This window comes from Centroberyx affinis, unplaced genomic scaffold (genome assembly GCF_046629955.1).
Source record: "Centroberyx affinis isolate AG114_WGS23_722 - 3 ecotype Tasmania unplaced genomic scaffold, CSIRO-AGI_Caff_v1 ptg002070l_1, whole genome shotgun sequence".
NCBI lineage: Eukaryota > Metazoa > Chordata > Actinopteri > Beryciformes > Berycidae > Centroberyx > Centroberyx affinis.
In genome coordinates, this window is record NW_027280400.1 from 121800 (window position 1) to 138788 (window position 16989).

A 16989-nucleotide genomic window follows, 5' to 3' on the forward strand; every position below is an offset into this window, starting at 1 on the left:
GCATAACGAGGACCAAATGCAAACACAGATAGACACAGACACAGACACAAACACACACACACACACACACACACACACACCGACAGTTGCCGTTGTCACCGGTGGAGGTCTGTGGTGAGGTGAGGAGGAAGATAAATACCGGGAGACAAACAGCGGCACGGTGATTTATGAACATCAGGATTCAAATGAATTCAATGACTTTGACTTTCATGCATGGAAGGATGTGGCACACTCAAGCCTATCCATATTCAACAAGGACAGCTTTGCCGTTAGTGTGTGTGTGTTTCTGTGTGTATGACTGTTTGTGTGTGTGTGTGTGTGTATCCCTCTGTGTCCCCTGTAGAGGGCATAAATCCCAGGCAGTACATCTGATAAGCCAGACAAGAGACACGCCACAGAGCCACTGTTAAATGGTGATAATGGAGGTGAATGCCACCCTGTACCAATGTCAAAGCTCAGAGGTTTATGTATCTTACTTAAACCTCTTGCTACACTGATCATACAAATTCATTTCGACTTTTAGCCTTTCACAAATATCCACATTCTATTCATAGCATATGAATTACATCAATGACTGGATGATGCTTCCATAGAGGATGATTTCATTGCTAGATAGAGATTTGTTTACTCTGTTTAGAATAAAACGAAACCAGCCAAGGACTAATATATGCGCGGGTATCTCCAGATGATCAAAACCAGTGCAATTTCTGGTGGCTGTGATGCATCTGAAACAGCAGAAAACTTGGACTAACTAAGTGAAAGGGGTTGACAAGTTCATTCATATGAATATGGATCCTCAGTTGCACTAAATACTCATCTTCTTGCTGTGACTAGAAATATATCAGTGTATATCGAGCTGCAAACACTTCCTCCATCTCTCGAGAGTGTGTTTGGTAAAAACACTACACAGAGCGCAGATAGAGTTTGTCAGGAGGAAGTGTGTATATGCATTTGAGCTTGTCTCTGGTGTGAGAAGTGTTCCCTGTAGGCCAGAGGCAGACAGAGTGGCAGCTTGCAGAGAGAAAAAAAACTGCATGATACAGAGACACACACACACACATACACAGTACCTGACACCTCATCTTAGACAAAAAGATCTTGCAGAAAACAGGCCCATAAGATGGCAGTGAGATATGCACCTTTAACTTTAAGGAGAATGGAAAGAATGCCCACTAGGCTTCACATACAGACACCCCATGAGAGTAGGCAACAGTTAAAGCAGTTAAAATCACAAGTCTGGGTTATGCCGTGCAGCGTGACTCTCAGCTTACTACAATGTCACTACTGTGGTCAACACACTGCCAACTAAGCATACTTAAATGAACATATTGCCCATGTGGGGATAATTAGTTGACATACCAAGGCTGCTGCAGTGACAGCAGAGCAGCAAGGCATGTAGGGAGAGAAACTCTTGACCACAGATGGAGTGAAAACCTAATCAGTGGAAGTGTAAATTAAAATGGGACATTGTAGCTATGGCAGCTCATAGGTAGGGGCAATATATTAATGGGGGAAATAGGACAAAGGCTGTATAGAAGTAGAATGGAAGAGATATCACTTTAATAACCAGGAGAGGCATTGTAACTCACACACACGTAAACAGCCAGCTCTATCCTCTCGTGCCCCTGAACCATCTGGCTGGCTATCACTCACGTATAGACAATGAGAGGCTAAGCCTAAGCCTGTGCAGCAGTCAGGGATCCAGTACAGGAGAGAGCCGCCGACTGAAGACAGAGAGATAGGATTCTATAGGCTGAGATGACTAACACCTCGGCCAAACACCGGAGAGAGATAGTAATCCACAAGCTGGGAGCTGACTGTGGCCATATAATATGCATTATGAGTCTCTGGGAAAAGGCAATAAAATACATATAAAAGGGAGCACTGCAATTGAGCTCTGTGAATATCATATAAAAACCATTAAACTCACAGCTGGGATAGCTGCCAAGGGAATTGTGTTTTGCCTTGCTTGTTTGCGAATGCTGAGAGCGAGATGGAGGAGACAAGAGGCACCGCTTTGGATGCAAAGCCTTATTCAAGTTTTTCTGAAACCTGGCTGCACATTATACGAGCTGGTGGCTGAAAAGTTGACAGACACACTGGCTACCTGCAGCCTGCAGTGGACACACACACCAAAGACAGACATGCAGTCACAGAATGACACATGCATTCTCTCTCTCTCTCTCTCTCTCTCTCTCTCTCTCTCTCTTCCAATGTCCACAGACAAACACAAAGTGAGAATAAAATATTGAAGGGAAGGGCATTATATTATTATATATTATATTGAAGGGCATTATATATTAATGGACCAGATAGAGACAAGTGAAAGTCAGATTGTTGGATTTTGACAGCTGAAGTTTACACTGTGCAAATTATAGGTCAGCTGTCAATCAACCATTTTCTGTGACCGCTTACCTATCTGCCACACAGCTGCATGTTGTCAATCAGCACCCTAACAGTAATTTGCAGCCTTAGCATTGTGCGTCAAATTAGTCAAACCCACATTAAATCTGTTATTCTGCTATATTCACCACCAAACCAGGACCAGGGTCACACTGGAGAGGCTTGCCTGTTGATTTGGCCATGATCAGCGCTATGATATGATGAGATGACACAGGCTGATAAAGGACGGTTTAAATGGTGGATTAGTGTCAAAATGAACCCATCACACTCTCTCTCTATAGCTCTCTCTCTCTCTCTCTCTCTCTCACACTCTCTCTCCCTCCCTCCCTCCCTCCTCCCAGCACTGGCGCCACAAGAGTCCTTCAATCAAGGAGATACCAGAGCAGGTGCAACCTCAAAAATTAACAGGGATTTAATTGTTTTTGGATCTTACACAGTCTTCACAAGAAGAGAGTGATCAAAGAGTAATCAAAACGGCAGAGCGGAGAGTTGACCGATTGCTCTTTGCGCGTTTTGCGGAAAATATCAAACTTAAGGTCACGGAGCACTGAAAACAACTTTATAAATCAATTCCACCGGAGAACATTTTTAATGATTATATCTCTGCAGCGTGCTGTTATTTACTGAATTGTTAATACTGCCTGAACTACATATATCCCAGGCAGCCAGAATTACCCCGCAGCCTTGCCCCAGAAAGCTTCTAGTGAGGCGAGAAGTTTCATTGCAAGTCAGAAATACCTTGACATCTCGGTGGATGACATTGTTGTCATGGCAATAGCGTAGTGCCTCGAGGATCTGTCTCATGTAGTGACTAAGGAAAAGACAGAGAGCACTGTTACTGCTGTGTCACAGCGAAATAAGAGAGCAGCAGAAGACTAACAACATTGCAAATAGCGCACTAGGTGTTTGTCAACATGTTTATCCGTGTAAGTATAAAGTCATGAGCTTGGAATGCGAAAACATGCATCAAGACCGACCACAAGCTCTCAAACAGCACATTGGGGAGTCATAAGGAAGAAAAAGAAATGCACAAATCTCACCTGGCCACTGCTTCACTGTAGACAAAGCCAGCGTCTGCCCTCTTCACAATCTCAAAACACAGGTCTGCTCCATCCATACTAATAAAGACAGAGACAGAGATTGAAGGAGGGGGGGGGGGGACGGAGGAGAGAGAGGAGACAGAGAGGGTCAGTGTGGCATAAAGGTCAGCACAGGCGTCTGGGTAGGAAGGAAAGGTCACTCCTATTAAAACTTCAACACTGTGCTTGTCTGTGATTGGTTGTGGAGGTGAATTGGGAGGCAGAGCTCAGGAGAGGAGAAGCTTTTATTATGTCTCGTCTCTGTCGGTTGGGGGAAACTCAGCTATTTTACCACAATTGCCAGTTGATAAATTCCCTCCCAAACCCGGTTGTTTTGGACATGCTCCACAGCTCTATCTTTATCGATGGGTAGAAGCTGGTGCTTTTTCCTTTGAGAGAGTGACAGAATGGCTGTGCTGAACAAACTTAATGAGCTACACATCTCTAAAGCAACCGGTGTTGGCAATATTCCTGCTAGATTTTTAAAGGAGGCAGCTGATTTTATTTGTCCATGTGTGACCCATATCGTAAATTGTTTTATTGTCGTCAGGGATATTTCCTAGTGAACTGAAGTTGGCAAGTGTTATTCCTCTCTAAAAAAGGAAGCGTGTTAGATAGGAAATTTTATTTTGAGTGTAATATCAAACAAGCCTGTAAGGACAATTTTGAAGTTCCCAGCAAATATTCACCAACTGGAACCCTTTTTTGAGAGGCTGAAATGGCTAAGAGAGGAACATAGAGTGAAGTAGATAAAGATGCACCCTCGGTTCCTAGGTATCTTAGGGGTTATTTTAAGGGTGTCAGAGATACCCAGAGATACTCCACTAGAGGGCGCTCTACTGATTTTGTTCCAGGTAAATTTAAGAAAAGCAAGGGCAAGGAATCATTTTTGCATTCTTTGGCTACTCTATGGAACAAGCTGCCCAGATGCAAATTGGTTTGCAAATAGGTTTAAATCCACGCTGAATGTTTAAGTGGTGTGTCTAAATGTAGTCTACCTTTGTAAAGGCCATGAAAAGGCCATATGGGCACTTTTTTTTTTTACTTTTCTGTGTAATGTGACAGGACTAAATTTGATCTACTGGGTTGTTAGGCCATATGCGGCTCTTAAATGCAGCTTGAATATGAGTTTTTAATGTGTTTTTTGTATTGCATTAAAAACTGTACAGTTGTTGGCTTGCTTGGTCTGAATACTGATATGTATCTATGGTCCTGTTTGTTTGATTCATGGAAGGAAAAGCGTAGCAGTGTTACCGCATGCTGCTCTCCTTGAATAAATTCATGAATGAAGCTCCATGATTTTAGAAATTACCAAATAAAATCAATCAACTGTGTATGTGTGTGAGTGTACGTGCAACTGCGCACGCTCAGATGCTATTAGTCTCAAAACCCCTGAGCAAATATATCTTTTCAGGAAGGATATGGAAGTCTTTCAGAGAGATTTGTGCACAGTAATGCAGCTCCGACATATTAATTGAGTCTCCGGGAGGAGGAGGCATTGCTGTAACGGTGACGTTTTAACGCTTTTGCATTGAAAAAGCCCTACGGAGTAATTTACAGTAAAGATATGCCTCTAACAATGACAGCTTCTCAGCCCAGTTAAACCCAGGTTGTAGCCGGGGATGACAGCGCGTCTCAATGCACAGAGCTGCACTGCACCTCGCAATCAATACAGGCTGCTGGGGACGGACTTTTAAGATATGGCCATTAGGCCCTACCACATCGCCTCAATCCTGCTTAGTTAGCTGCCTTACACAAACACACACATACTGGACTGCACAAGCACGTCAACACACACACACACGCAGATACACGCGTGCGCTCAAACACAAATCTGACCCAGTCATTTACCTACCATCGACTCAGTCTCTCATAATTGCTCTGTCCCCATCCTTCCCCCAATTATCCAAACTTACTCTGCAGCGTTGCTGTGCCTCTGCACCAATTAAATGGGGCCGTTATGTGGGATTTGGCCACTGCACATCCTTATTCTCTCCTCTCATATCATCCACCCACCATCCCTCCCTCCCTCTCTTCCTCCCTTCATCCCATTCTTGGCTGTTTGGTTAGCTGGGAGGCAGACCTGGGGACAGGGAGACATATGAAGCTGTCTGCATTTATCTACCATGTTTACTCAGATATCTATGCCGCTCTCAAAGGACCGCACTGCTCCGAGCCTGTCTCAAATCTACTCCCATCCCCGCATGCACATTCGTGTGCATGTGCACCATAAACGGGGACACAGACACACGGCGCGGACACACGGCGCGCACACGTGTGCCAAAACCATGAAAATCCCTCAAAAATTGAGCTCGTTTGCATTTTCCTTGAAAGTTTTCTCCCCTGCGCCGAGGCGTGTGATAGAACTGTGTGCAAAACCCTAGGACTTGCCCGATCAGCGATAACGGAATTAAATGATAAAGGAATTAGTTCTGGAAGAGAGGGGAAAGACGATGATACGGTGGGGTGTGGGAGGGGCTGGGGGCGGGCGCAGCTTTGAGAAGAGCTGGAGGTAGCAGCAAGTGTGAAATCTTAATCTCATCTCTGCCCCTTCATATACACTGCTGCACTCACAACACCCCCCCCCCCCCCCCCCTTTCATTCTCGTTCCTCAGTTAACAAGCTTTCTCGTATCAGCGCTGAATATGAAACCACCGCGGGGTTCACTTTCTCTCTCACGCTATCGCCGCAACCTCCCACTTGCCCCCCTTCACTTCATCCCCCACTGTCAATCTCCCCTCCTTGCTATCGCCCCGTGTTCCCCGTCCCCATATCAACCCATCTTCACACTCTCCCGCAGATATGTCCCTCTATCCTCTGACACGCACGCTCCTTCTTCTTTCACCGACACGTGTGCTGGCGTGAAGGCCTTTGACGAGGCCCGCTTTGCCTTCGTTGGCGGAAAGTCGAATTCATGTGCGGTTTTAGACTTACAACTCGAAGACCATGTAGAGCATCCCGTCTGAGCTGTACGTCTCCAGCAGCTCCACAATGTGTGGGTGCTTCAGCATGTGGCAGATGCTGGCCTCCCTCTTCAGATCTGGAAACACACAGAGAGAGAGAGCGAGAGGGGGAGAGAGAGAGAGAGAACGAGAGAGAGACATTTTGGTTTAAGTGATCGTAAAGCAGCAAGAGGATCACACTTCTTTTCAGGGATCCTAGCATATTACTTTCCCAATTTCCACGCTTTTTCCTGACCTTTGGTTTCTTGGCTGGATTTCAAGATTTTGGGTGATGGTGAATGTGATGTATGCTGATAATGTCTGGGCAATACGGCTAGGCCAAACCATTCTACAGCTGAGAAATGAGAAGACTATCCTTCATACTACATCATTAAGCAAGATGATAGTGACATAAAATGTGCATCATATGGGTATCTGGACTGAACCAAAGAGGGCATTTTCCTCATTTTGAAAGGCCTGGAAATGATCCAAATCAATTTCCTTACTTCCTAATACTTTCTATAAATACATAAGAGCCCTGTTTTTCCACCTACTTTGGTATTTATGAAGCCTAGTGTCTATAAGCAACCCCATCAGATTTTACCGCTTTACCGCCCTCATGCTGGTCATAATGTCCATAATGTCATAGCATAGCACCTTCATTATTTAGCAGTTTTTCCTCAGACATTCGCTGCTGCCGAATGACGAGGCACTGTAAGCCGACGGAAACCTTTACACCACAGAGATTCCTCAGAAATGCTGGCGTGTTTTTAAACCAATCTAAGCAGTTTTCCCAGCTGAACACCTTGACATTGCTGAGATCCTGCCTGTCTCAGGGCTTTCTGCAGCTTCGCTCCCACCGTTAGCAAGAGGAGATAATGTAAAATGCACAGTGCAGCACTAGGGTCACACTCCTTGGAGCTTGACACGCAAACAGTGCGGTGATGACTCATCGGCGGTGGGTCTCTCATATGCGAAACGGCCACAGGTCTCCCTTCTATTCGGGTCCTAGTGATGTTTGTTTGTATCCATCTCATTATTTTAGATCTTCTTACTGCTGCCTGGCAATAAGCATCTACCACTTTAATTAGTTCCTAATGAACAGGAGGGTTAATGGAGGGGGGTTAATGAAGCTGAAAAGAACAATGGAGCCTGGCTGTTTAGAGATGTCGCCGGAGGGAGAGGACAGAGACACAGCTAGCCACACCAGAAGAGAAAAATACACAATCCCACACAGCCCTCCTTCACATCAAAAACAAAAAAGACAAAAAAAAAGTGACAAGAAGAGATTGTACAGATTTTTTTTCTTCATGCGGGGAAAAAACAACGCAGGGAGAAAGAAGATAGCCAGATATCATTTGAGCGAGCCAGAGTTTTGACAAGAGGGATGTGCATGGGGACAACAAAGAAATTGCTTAGACAAATCAATATTCTGGCACTCTCCCTGTAATGCAAATGGTGAATTGTTCTGTCATATTAAACAGGATGGATGGAGCATGGATTTGAAGGTATAAACTCTGGAGCCTCTGTATGTACACTCTGCTAACTGTATAATGGATGGGCATCTCTGTCCTAGATAGGAGGCAGAAGCGCTCTGAAAAGCCGGACGGCTGTTTGCCATTCTGGCCACAAAGACACATGACATGGAGTTACTGGCCCAGCGTTCAACACTGGCAAACACATGTGGAGCTGTGATAAGCTATCACAGGTGCATCTCAACTGTGTGTGTTCCCCACTAAATTTAACATGATGGTGCATTTTTTTCCTCGGGATGCTCGTCAATCCCTTGCCCCTTTCTCTCATCATCACCATCATCATCATCATCACCATGACCACTCAAGACTATCATATATTCCTCCCACTTTTCTGCCTATGTTTATTTGGGAGTTTCAGGCCGAGTATCCCTTCCTCCCTCCCCCAGTTGGTGATTCTCTCCCTCTATCTTCCCTTCATCCTGCCCTCTAGCCATCCATCCATTCATCCATCCATCCATTCATTCCACGAGGCAGTTCCTTCTCCCCCCTCTTGGCAGCTGCTCTTCTGGGGGTTGGGAGTTGTAGCCAGAGGCCAAATAGAGATATATATCATATACATAACCTTTCTGCTTTATGAACACACTCAAACTCATTCGCTGAAAATGCATTACCGAGCACTCTTAACTGCATTAACTTTTAATATCCTCCTCTGCAATATTGCACGCGGCCAACTGAAAATAGCCGCGCTGTGCAAACATAAGCATGCACAAAGGTATATGGCAGCTGGGTCTTCCACACTCCCAGCATGGTATTCCCTTAGCTGCTATAGGTGATTTATGGACAGGAGTGCTGAAGAGATGGCAATGAAATGGGACTAAGCAGATGTTTCTACAAAAGATGTGATGGGAGGACGCCGGGGAGCATGCACGCACACTCACACACACACACACACACACACACACACACACACACACACACAGACACATGCACGCCTGGGAGCCATGCTGAAAAGCTACAGTATTGTTTTGCTATGTATGCACTGACATTTAATTAAGCCCTGAGTTGAAGCCATGAGCCACTTGTGCTGCTGCGAGTCTCAGCGCTAACATTAAGCTAATCCTCTAAGGACAAACACAAGGCGCGGGCTAGCTCTAACATGATGCTAATGCTACTAAAGCCGGGATAAGTGGCTACCTTAAGGGCCCCGCTGCCCGCCACATTTAATGTCATCCGGTGATCCCGCTGCTAATGTCCGTCACCGTAACTACCGCTGGAGATTAAAAAGGATACTTTATGAGATGAGGCGCAAATTGCCACTCCCTCTTACTGAGCTGAGGAAAAACTGCAGCAGGGAAGCCATTCTCTTTGTTTTTAGGTGTTTGTGTGTGTGTGTGTGTGTGTGTGTGTGTGTGAGGGGGCAGTGAGGCCTACAGGATACTATTGATCCTGTGATCAGGGTGTAAGCAACAGTGAATGAGTAACCAGAGAATGAGAGAGGAAGGGTGACGAGGAAGAGAGAGGTGAGACTGCAGGACTGGCTGAGAACACATACAGCACATACTGCACACACATAGACCACGTGAGGAAGTTAAGTGACTGCCAACAATAACATGTGAACTCAGGTTAGGCACCTTTTTAGCCAAAATATCTTAAATTCATAAATATATCACAGTAAGCAGTATCAAACAGATGACAGTTACATGAAGATAGGGACTTTCAAGGGGAAAAGCACATTTTCAGTTTTTCTGAAAATAGAATTGATGTATGATTGTTTATGTTGGCTACTTTATGATGACTATGACTGGAGGACATAGTTTACCCACCTCTTGATTTACCACTACATTACTAGTGATTCCTGGACCCCACTTTAGGAACCACTGACCCAACCCATTAGGGGATGGAAAGAGTGAAAACTGTAAGGAAAGAGAAAGAGTCTGAGGAAAGGGGGAAAGGGGAAAGAGAGGGGGGAATAAGAGCTATAAGCTGGTGAGAGAAGGGAACAGAAGACAGCTAGAAAGAAAGAGCCAGAGAGGGAGAGGGAGAAAAAGAGAGCGAGATAAGAGAAAAAAATTATACACAAAGAAAAAGTGAGAGAGCGAGAGGTATAAAGGCAGAGAGGGAGGAGGAGAGAAACAGATGTGATCTCTACAGTGGTCCCTGTTTCTCCTGCTGGGAGTCAAAGCCTGCACTGGAAGGAGGCCTTGCTACCACAGCTACATCACACAGAGCTGTGCGTGTGCGTTTTTATGTGTGTGTGTGTGTGTGTGTGTGTGTGTACACTCCAATGTGTGAGGCCCGACTGAGTGTTTGCAGACGGCTGGGACGAGAAGTCAGGATCTACCGAAAACAGTCAACAACCACAAACAGTTCTTGTTGTAGCTTTTAGGCCACTTGAGGAAAACGGGGGAGAGAGGAGGGACGGAGGAGAGAAGAAACAGAGGCGAGGGTGAGAGAGGGAGAAAGGGGGAGAGGTAGAGACATATGGAGAAAGACAGAGGAGGAAAGGAGAGAGAGGGGAGGGGGAAGAGGAGGAGGGAAGGGAGTCGGCGATGGCACATGATGAATTTTGCTCATTCTCTGGCTAGCTTTTCTCTCTCATCCCTTTAGAGGCCTGACCTATTCATCAGACGGACCTCCGGACAGGCTGAAGAGAAACAAGCTGGTGTGTGTGTGTGTGTGTGTGTGTGTGTTTGTGTCATGTCTGAGGCCCCTGCTGGTCAATCCATTGCCAAGACACAACCCGTTTGACCCATTTTGCCCGGTCTGAGCTCTGTGCGGCGTTTTGCGTGTGTGCGTGTGTGTGTGTGTGTGTGTGTGTGTGTGTGCCTGCTTGATTACTCTGCTGCCGTATTAAAGCTGCCCGCTCAAGTGTAACTGCTCCGCTTTCAACGGGGCAACAAAAAGGGGAAAAATAAAAACAAATCAACAATGAGAACAGCCGGCTGGCGTCTGGAGGGAGCGCACAGCTTGATGGATTTCTGAGCGCCGCCGAGGAGCGACTGTGATTGGATATAAACGACTGGAGAGGGTGGAGAGGGTGATGACCATGTATGTGCACTCACACGCACACGCACACTCGCATACAGGTTCACACATGTACACACATGCAGGCGATGAAGAGGAATGGCATTGGTAAAGTGTCAGACAAGCTACAATGAAAAACTTTCATTTAGGTGTTTGCTGTGATCCTTCAGGCCAGCTTTTCATCACCCGTTTTATGAGAGAGGAGGGATGACAAAATACCTAATCTCTGAGGAGAGAACATTTGTTCAAGATTCCTCGCTCTCTCTCTCTCCGTAAGCCTCTCTAGACTAGAGAGATGGAGCCAGGCCAGCATGGCACTAGCCAGTTATATACTTGCCAGTAGAGTAGCGAGTAGAGAGCAGGGTAAGAGTAGGAGGACTTCCATGTGTTTACATGGTTCAAAGTGACACGATTTTCTCTTGGGTTCAGCATGCTGTATTTGATAGTCAGGTTAGTTTACTCAGAGGAGGATGTGACTAAATGAGATCCAGCTCATGTTCAGCTTGATGAGACGAAAAATACTCACAACAATTTGTCAGATTATTTTGGTATTCTCTGTTGTTCGCATTGATGCTGTTACAGCTCACCTTGATACAAGCAGTATTATTCTCAGTGTTTTTGTAATCACGCAGCACGTCACACATGAATGTCACCATGTCATTTGAGTTTACAAACACACTGCCACTGCATCCGGGTCAGTTTACTTTCTTTGGACACGTGTCCACATTTAAAACACTGACTGAAATCCGACTAAAGGCTAGGTCACACAAGATGATTTTAATGCCGATTCTAATCCCGACTGGACCGTTTGGGCCTGGCGGTTGGCACAGATTCTCTTGCAGTGTGAACATGCACACTTCAGGGGGAAGAACAAGAGACTGAAGGAGAAGACAAGTTGCTTTTAACAACAACAACTCCCACTCGTGTAGATAGTTTATGTCAGTAGAGATTCCCGGTTGCTATACAATTTTGCCCATAAAGAACTCAACAACTGTGCAGCGCTGCATGGCAGGGCTGCAAGAAGAAAGTAGCCAAGGGAGCATCGTTTTCACTCTGGAGAAATACATAGGACCTGCCTATGTTAGTGGAATAGGATCTGTCATTGTGACTACACTAAATGATCTGCAGATTGCCTTTCACAGCTCGGTCTACAAGCAGACTCCAAGGCCCGGGAAAAACCATATACATGGCATGTATGAGTAAAGCACATAAGCCAGATGGTGTCATGGGAAATGTTTCTTTCAGCCACCTAATACTAGTATGACACAATTTGTCAAACCGAATCTCCTGACTTGCTCTTCATCAAAATGTGTAGTTTACATGCAGTTCCCAGGCATCCAGCTTGGGAGATCATTCACGGATCAGAAATGGGATTTGTGTGGATGCTGGCAGTGGCAATACAGTATTTTTATATCATATGATCTATTGTTTATGCGCAGATAACAGAGCAAGAAAAGAAGGAAATGTACAGCAAATTGTGTCCTTTATGTGAATATTGAAGCAGAGAGTCGTATTATGTTATGGTGCACTTTACATTCACATTAGTGTTTGACTTGTGTCAATATCACTCTGGAGGGATCCAGAGAGGAGAATAATGAAACCCGGCGCTAGAAGGAGCTGTGATCAGTCTCAGCAGACAGGCAGCCAGAGTCAGGAGATCTCACAAAAAAAGAAATCCTCAATGCTTACTTTCCCTCTCTCCTTCACTTCATCCTTCTTTCTCATTTTCTTCCTCCTTTGTTCTCGTTAATCCCTTTTTCTATACCCCTAAAGTTTTGCGGGCTTACGATTACATAATATCGTACTTACAGTTAAAAGTTTTTAGTGTGTGTGTGTGTGAGCGGGCGAGCGTGTGTTTGCGTGTCTATCTGGTGTGTCTGTGTCTGTTCAGGTTTAAGCTACATGGGAGTGAGCGATCGAAGGAGCAGACCTCATAATAAGCAGCTGTGTCTGAACAAGTGCTCCTCGCTGACCTCAGCCCAGAAGTACACACTACCATGAAGTAAAGACTTGGCCTTTGGGGAGGAAACCTACAATCTTCCATGGAAAAGGCTTCAAACGTCTCACTTTACAGTGTGAGGTCTGCGCATCCGGTGTGTTTTGTGCAGGATGGGGGGGGGGAGTGGGGGGATCATCGCACGACTGGCTGAGTGCTTTGTGGCTGCTCTATAGAGGCTTAAGTAAACTAAAGAGAAGCGCTGACATGCCTGGTGCGCTGGATCATGTACTCCGGGGGCTGGGAGAGAGAGAAGGAGAGGAGGTGAGGAAGGGAAAGAGAGGGGGAGCTAAGGACGGGGTTGCGTGGAGTTCAGAGCCGGTATGCCACATGGCGGGTAAAGCCCCTCGTTTTCTTGAACTTACGGCATTGTCTGCATTGGGACACAGCAAATCATCCCAAGTTCCCAACCTTTTTAATGTCACAGCAAATTTGGGGCAGATACAAAATTCCAAGGCATACCTAATTATCCACTGCTTGGAAATGTCAGGCCTAATATAATGATAGAAAAGGAGACAGGGAGATATATGAAGAGTCCCTGGCCTATGTGCATATTAACTTTGAGGGTGTGTGTGTGTGTGTGTGTGTGGGGGGTCATTGGCTGATTTTATTTGTTTTTAATGCAGTTTTTTCTCAGTTCAAAAGCTGTACTTTCACATTTTTTTTGCCGCTAATTTAAAAAACTGCCACTTGTGCACACAGTAGGCAAAAATTAGATCACCCACGTCAAAAGTATGACAAGCATGTCATGAGTACGGGGTTGTGCAGAGGGCTTATCAGCACGTTCTCGATAATTTACGGTGGTTGATTGCTCTAGAATTGGTAAGCAAACCAACTGCAGAGGGACGTTACAACTTTGCCTAACTCTGAAAACAAAAGTGGAAATGCAGTTTGTACTGGAAAACGGATGTAAATAATAGCCTACATCAGCAAAGACAACCGTGAAAATAGAATTTGCTAAATTTTATGAGCTAAGAAATCTATTCAGCTTTCAGACTAGATGATAAAACACACACTGTCTATTTGGTGGAAAAGCAAAATGGAAACAGAATGGATAGTTAGTGGTAATGGATACTAATGGTAGTTTAGGAACCTCTTAATCATCATGTCATATTTTTTATGTGTTATTCTTTTAATTCTAATTTCTTTTGAGCCACAAAACAAAATCAAGATACAGCTGAGCTCACTCCAACGAACACCATTCGTGAAACACTGTAATCGATTATTTTAGAAATTCTATTGCAGCTGCAGCAACACACCATCAATCTGATTCTCTACTGAAGAGATTATAATTCAAGTGTAATAACGAAAAGCATTAAAGTCACTGGAATGACCCTTTCACCTTTGTAGCTCATTTTAACTATCATACCATACGCCTATTTGACAACTAACTAAAAAAAAAAGACAAAAATATTATTATCAAAATTCCATTTTACTTCCTGGAAAACAGAAAATCGTGAGTAGTGACTTCATTGTGTACCAGGCGGTGCAAATAAAACTTTGAACCAATCAAACCCTCACATTTTTGTACAATCCCGCCCCTCCCATCAAATAAAAATGTGTTTCTTTCCCTAACTGATCTCCCATTGGTTTGCACTTTTGAATGATCCCTCCCTGCATTACATCACACCCCAATATCCCTATATCACATGAAGGCAGCAAGATGCTCCCAAAAAATGGTTTCACTGTGACTTTAACAAGTTGATGATGGACTGATTGTAGAGAAAAAAAATCTATGTCTAGGTAATGCACCAAAATTATAGCCTTGGTAATGTTTCTAATTACATAAACTGAACATAAGCCATGGGTGTAACTATGGAGAAAATTGCTCTGGCTGTGGTTTGAAACTTCTATCCTACATTAAACCTCTGCTCTAAATGTCTTGTTCTATCAGGCACAAGGCCTCACTCCACCCCATGCATTGATGCATGAATGCAGGGAGAAAAGGGTGAGAAGTAGTGTTGAGCCATTCATTGCTTTCTAAAAATACCTGCTGGATATATGGACTGTAGTAAACCTGTCTCGCAGCCGACTGGCCACTTTCTCTTTCTCTAACGAAGTCCCGCATTCCTCTCAATCTCTCTCTCCCTCTCCCCTTCCCACTCCATCCAATAGTTTCTGTGCTATCACGCCCCATATCTCTAATTCAATCTCTCGTTCTCTCCTTCCCTTCCTCCATCGCTCCCTCTGGCAGCGGCCCGTATCTGATCAGACCTCTGCCTGGTTCGTCTGGAAGGTACACAGCAGCCCTTCTCTTTGGAATATCGACACAAAACACCCTCGCTCTGGATAACCAGCGGCCTGGAAGTTAGAGAAGTGGGCTTGCGACCGGACATTCACCAGTTCGGTTCCCAGGACTGTTGCAAAAATGTGGGCGGGGAAATTGAATGAGTAAACAATTACTGTGAAGACGGCCTTGAGCAAAGGGTCTTAATTTCCACCTGCAGAAGGGAAGACTGTGAATACTGTGGTTGAACTGGGCAGCTCCCAGTGTGAATGTGAGCAACTGTGTGAATGTAAAGCAGGGTGTTGCTGGAAAAGAGCAAGTATGCTCAGTCGACTTTCCCTGGATAAAATAAAGGTTAAAAGAGAAACAACCTCACACATACACACACACACACACAAACTTGACCCCCGTATCACCCCACACCAAGCTGTTTGAGTGTTTCACAGAGTGGGGTCAATGAAAGACTGCCAAAAAGAAATAATCTTCAATATGTAATATTTATGAGCAACTGGAAACAACTCTGTGTGTGTGTGTGTGTGTGTGTGTGTGTGTGTGTGTCTGTGTGTGTTCTCTTACCCTCTGTGCTGAGTCCAGGGCTGGAGGTGAACTGGGCCACATCCACGATCTTGACAGCAAACTGCTGTCCCGTCTCTCTGTTGATGCATCTCCTCACCACGCTGAAGGGACCCCTGCACAACACACACACACACAGACAGAGAAAACACACACATTAACAACCATGTTCATTGTGTGCCTTATGGCACCGGTGCCTTTCAACCACTGTTGCGTCGAGTTAAGTCGATACTTAAACTTGAAAGGCAGAAGGAAGCCTGAAACTGAAGTTAAGTCAATACTGAAGTTTACTTTGTCACTCCAACTCCTTCTACCCTTTGTCCTCCTACTCTACTACCCCTCCTCCTCCTGTTACTCTTCCTCCTCTTACTACTACTACTGTTCCTCCTCCGCCTGCTACTACTACATCTCCTCTTCCTCCTACTTCTCTTCTTCCTCCTCCTCCTATTACTACTTCTCTTCCTCCTCCCCCTCCTCTTACTACTACTACTCTTCTTCCTCCTCCTACTACTCCTCCTCCTAACCCTCCTCCTCCTCCTCCTCCAAGGTTATGTTAAAGTGCTAATCCTAGAGGCATAAAGGAACTCAAGAGTACACAGGGGGTGATTAGACCTTCTGATTAGAAAAAAGGCCGGAGGGGAATGAGAGTGTGTTATGCCTTCACCCCGCAGCACAACACTCTGTGTAGCAGCATATCAAAGCATGTAGAGAAGCCAGCGCTGCAGTTTATCGCTGAGGTCGGACAGTTCACATATTGAATCATCCCTCCTGTGGAGAGAGTATATTATCCCATTCAGTTGATGGGTAAATAGAGGGCTACCTCTCGCGCAGCTGCTGGTTAGAACTAACAGGCCAACAGGCCAGGGTTAGAGTACAGCACAGCACAGCAGGAGGATACCACCTTAATAAAGCCCATGGCTGCTGCTGCACTAACAACACTGGGGTAATGGGCTTGACCTGTGCGAACTATGGAATGGTGTGTGTGTGTGTGTGTGTGTGTGTGTGTGTGTAACAAAAAGATGAAGTTTAGCAGCAGGGAGGAGGGAAGAGAGCTGGTGCAAATAGAAAGCTGAGGTAAATAAAGCAATGGATCTTGTGTAAGAATAGACACACACACACAGAATGCTGACACAGGCAGGCACAAACTGTAACCGTGAAAGCAAATTAATACATGTGCATGCACACACAAACACATTAGCACCTTCTTATCTTAAGCTGTCGTGCAGTTATTCGCGGACCTTGAGGATATGTCCTAGTGATATAAAGAGCT

The 16989-nt window shown here is 45.1% G+C and overlaps 1 protein-coding gene across 5 annotated transcripts in view; it reads right to left on the minus strand.

Moving 5' to 3' along the window:
- Window positions 1–15829, minus strand: part of caska (calcium/calmodulin-dependent serine protein kinase a) — a 63635-nt gene extending 47806 nt beyond the window's left edge. For all 5 annotated transcript variants that reach the window (XM_071531374.1, XM_071531376.1, XM_071531375.1 and 2 more), the window contains exons 1-4: window positions 15723–15829; window positions 6417–6522; window positions 3444–3521; window positions 3142–3214 (exon numbers count right to left, since the gene is read on the minus strand). In XM_071531374.1, coding sequence (XP_071387475.1) covers window positions 3142–3214; window positions 3444–3521; window positions 6417–6493 — 228 coding nt within the window. In that variant the 5' untranslated portion in view covers window positions 6494–6522; window positions 15723–15829. The remainder of the gene's footprint in view (window positions 1–3141; window positions 3215–3443; window positions 3522–6416; window positions 6523–15722) is intronic.
- Between the last annotated feature and the right edge of the window lie 1160 nt (window positions 15830–16989).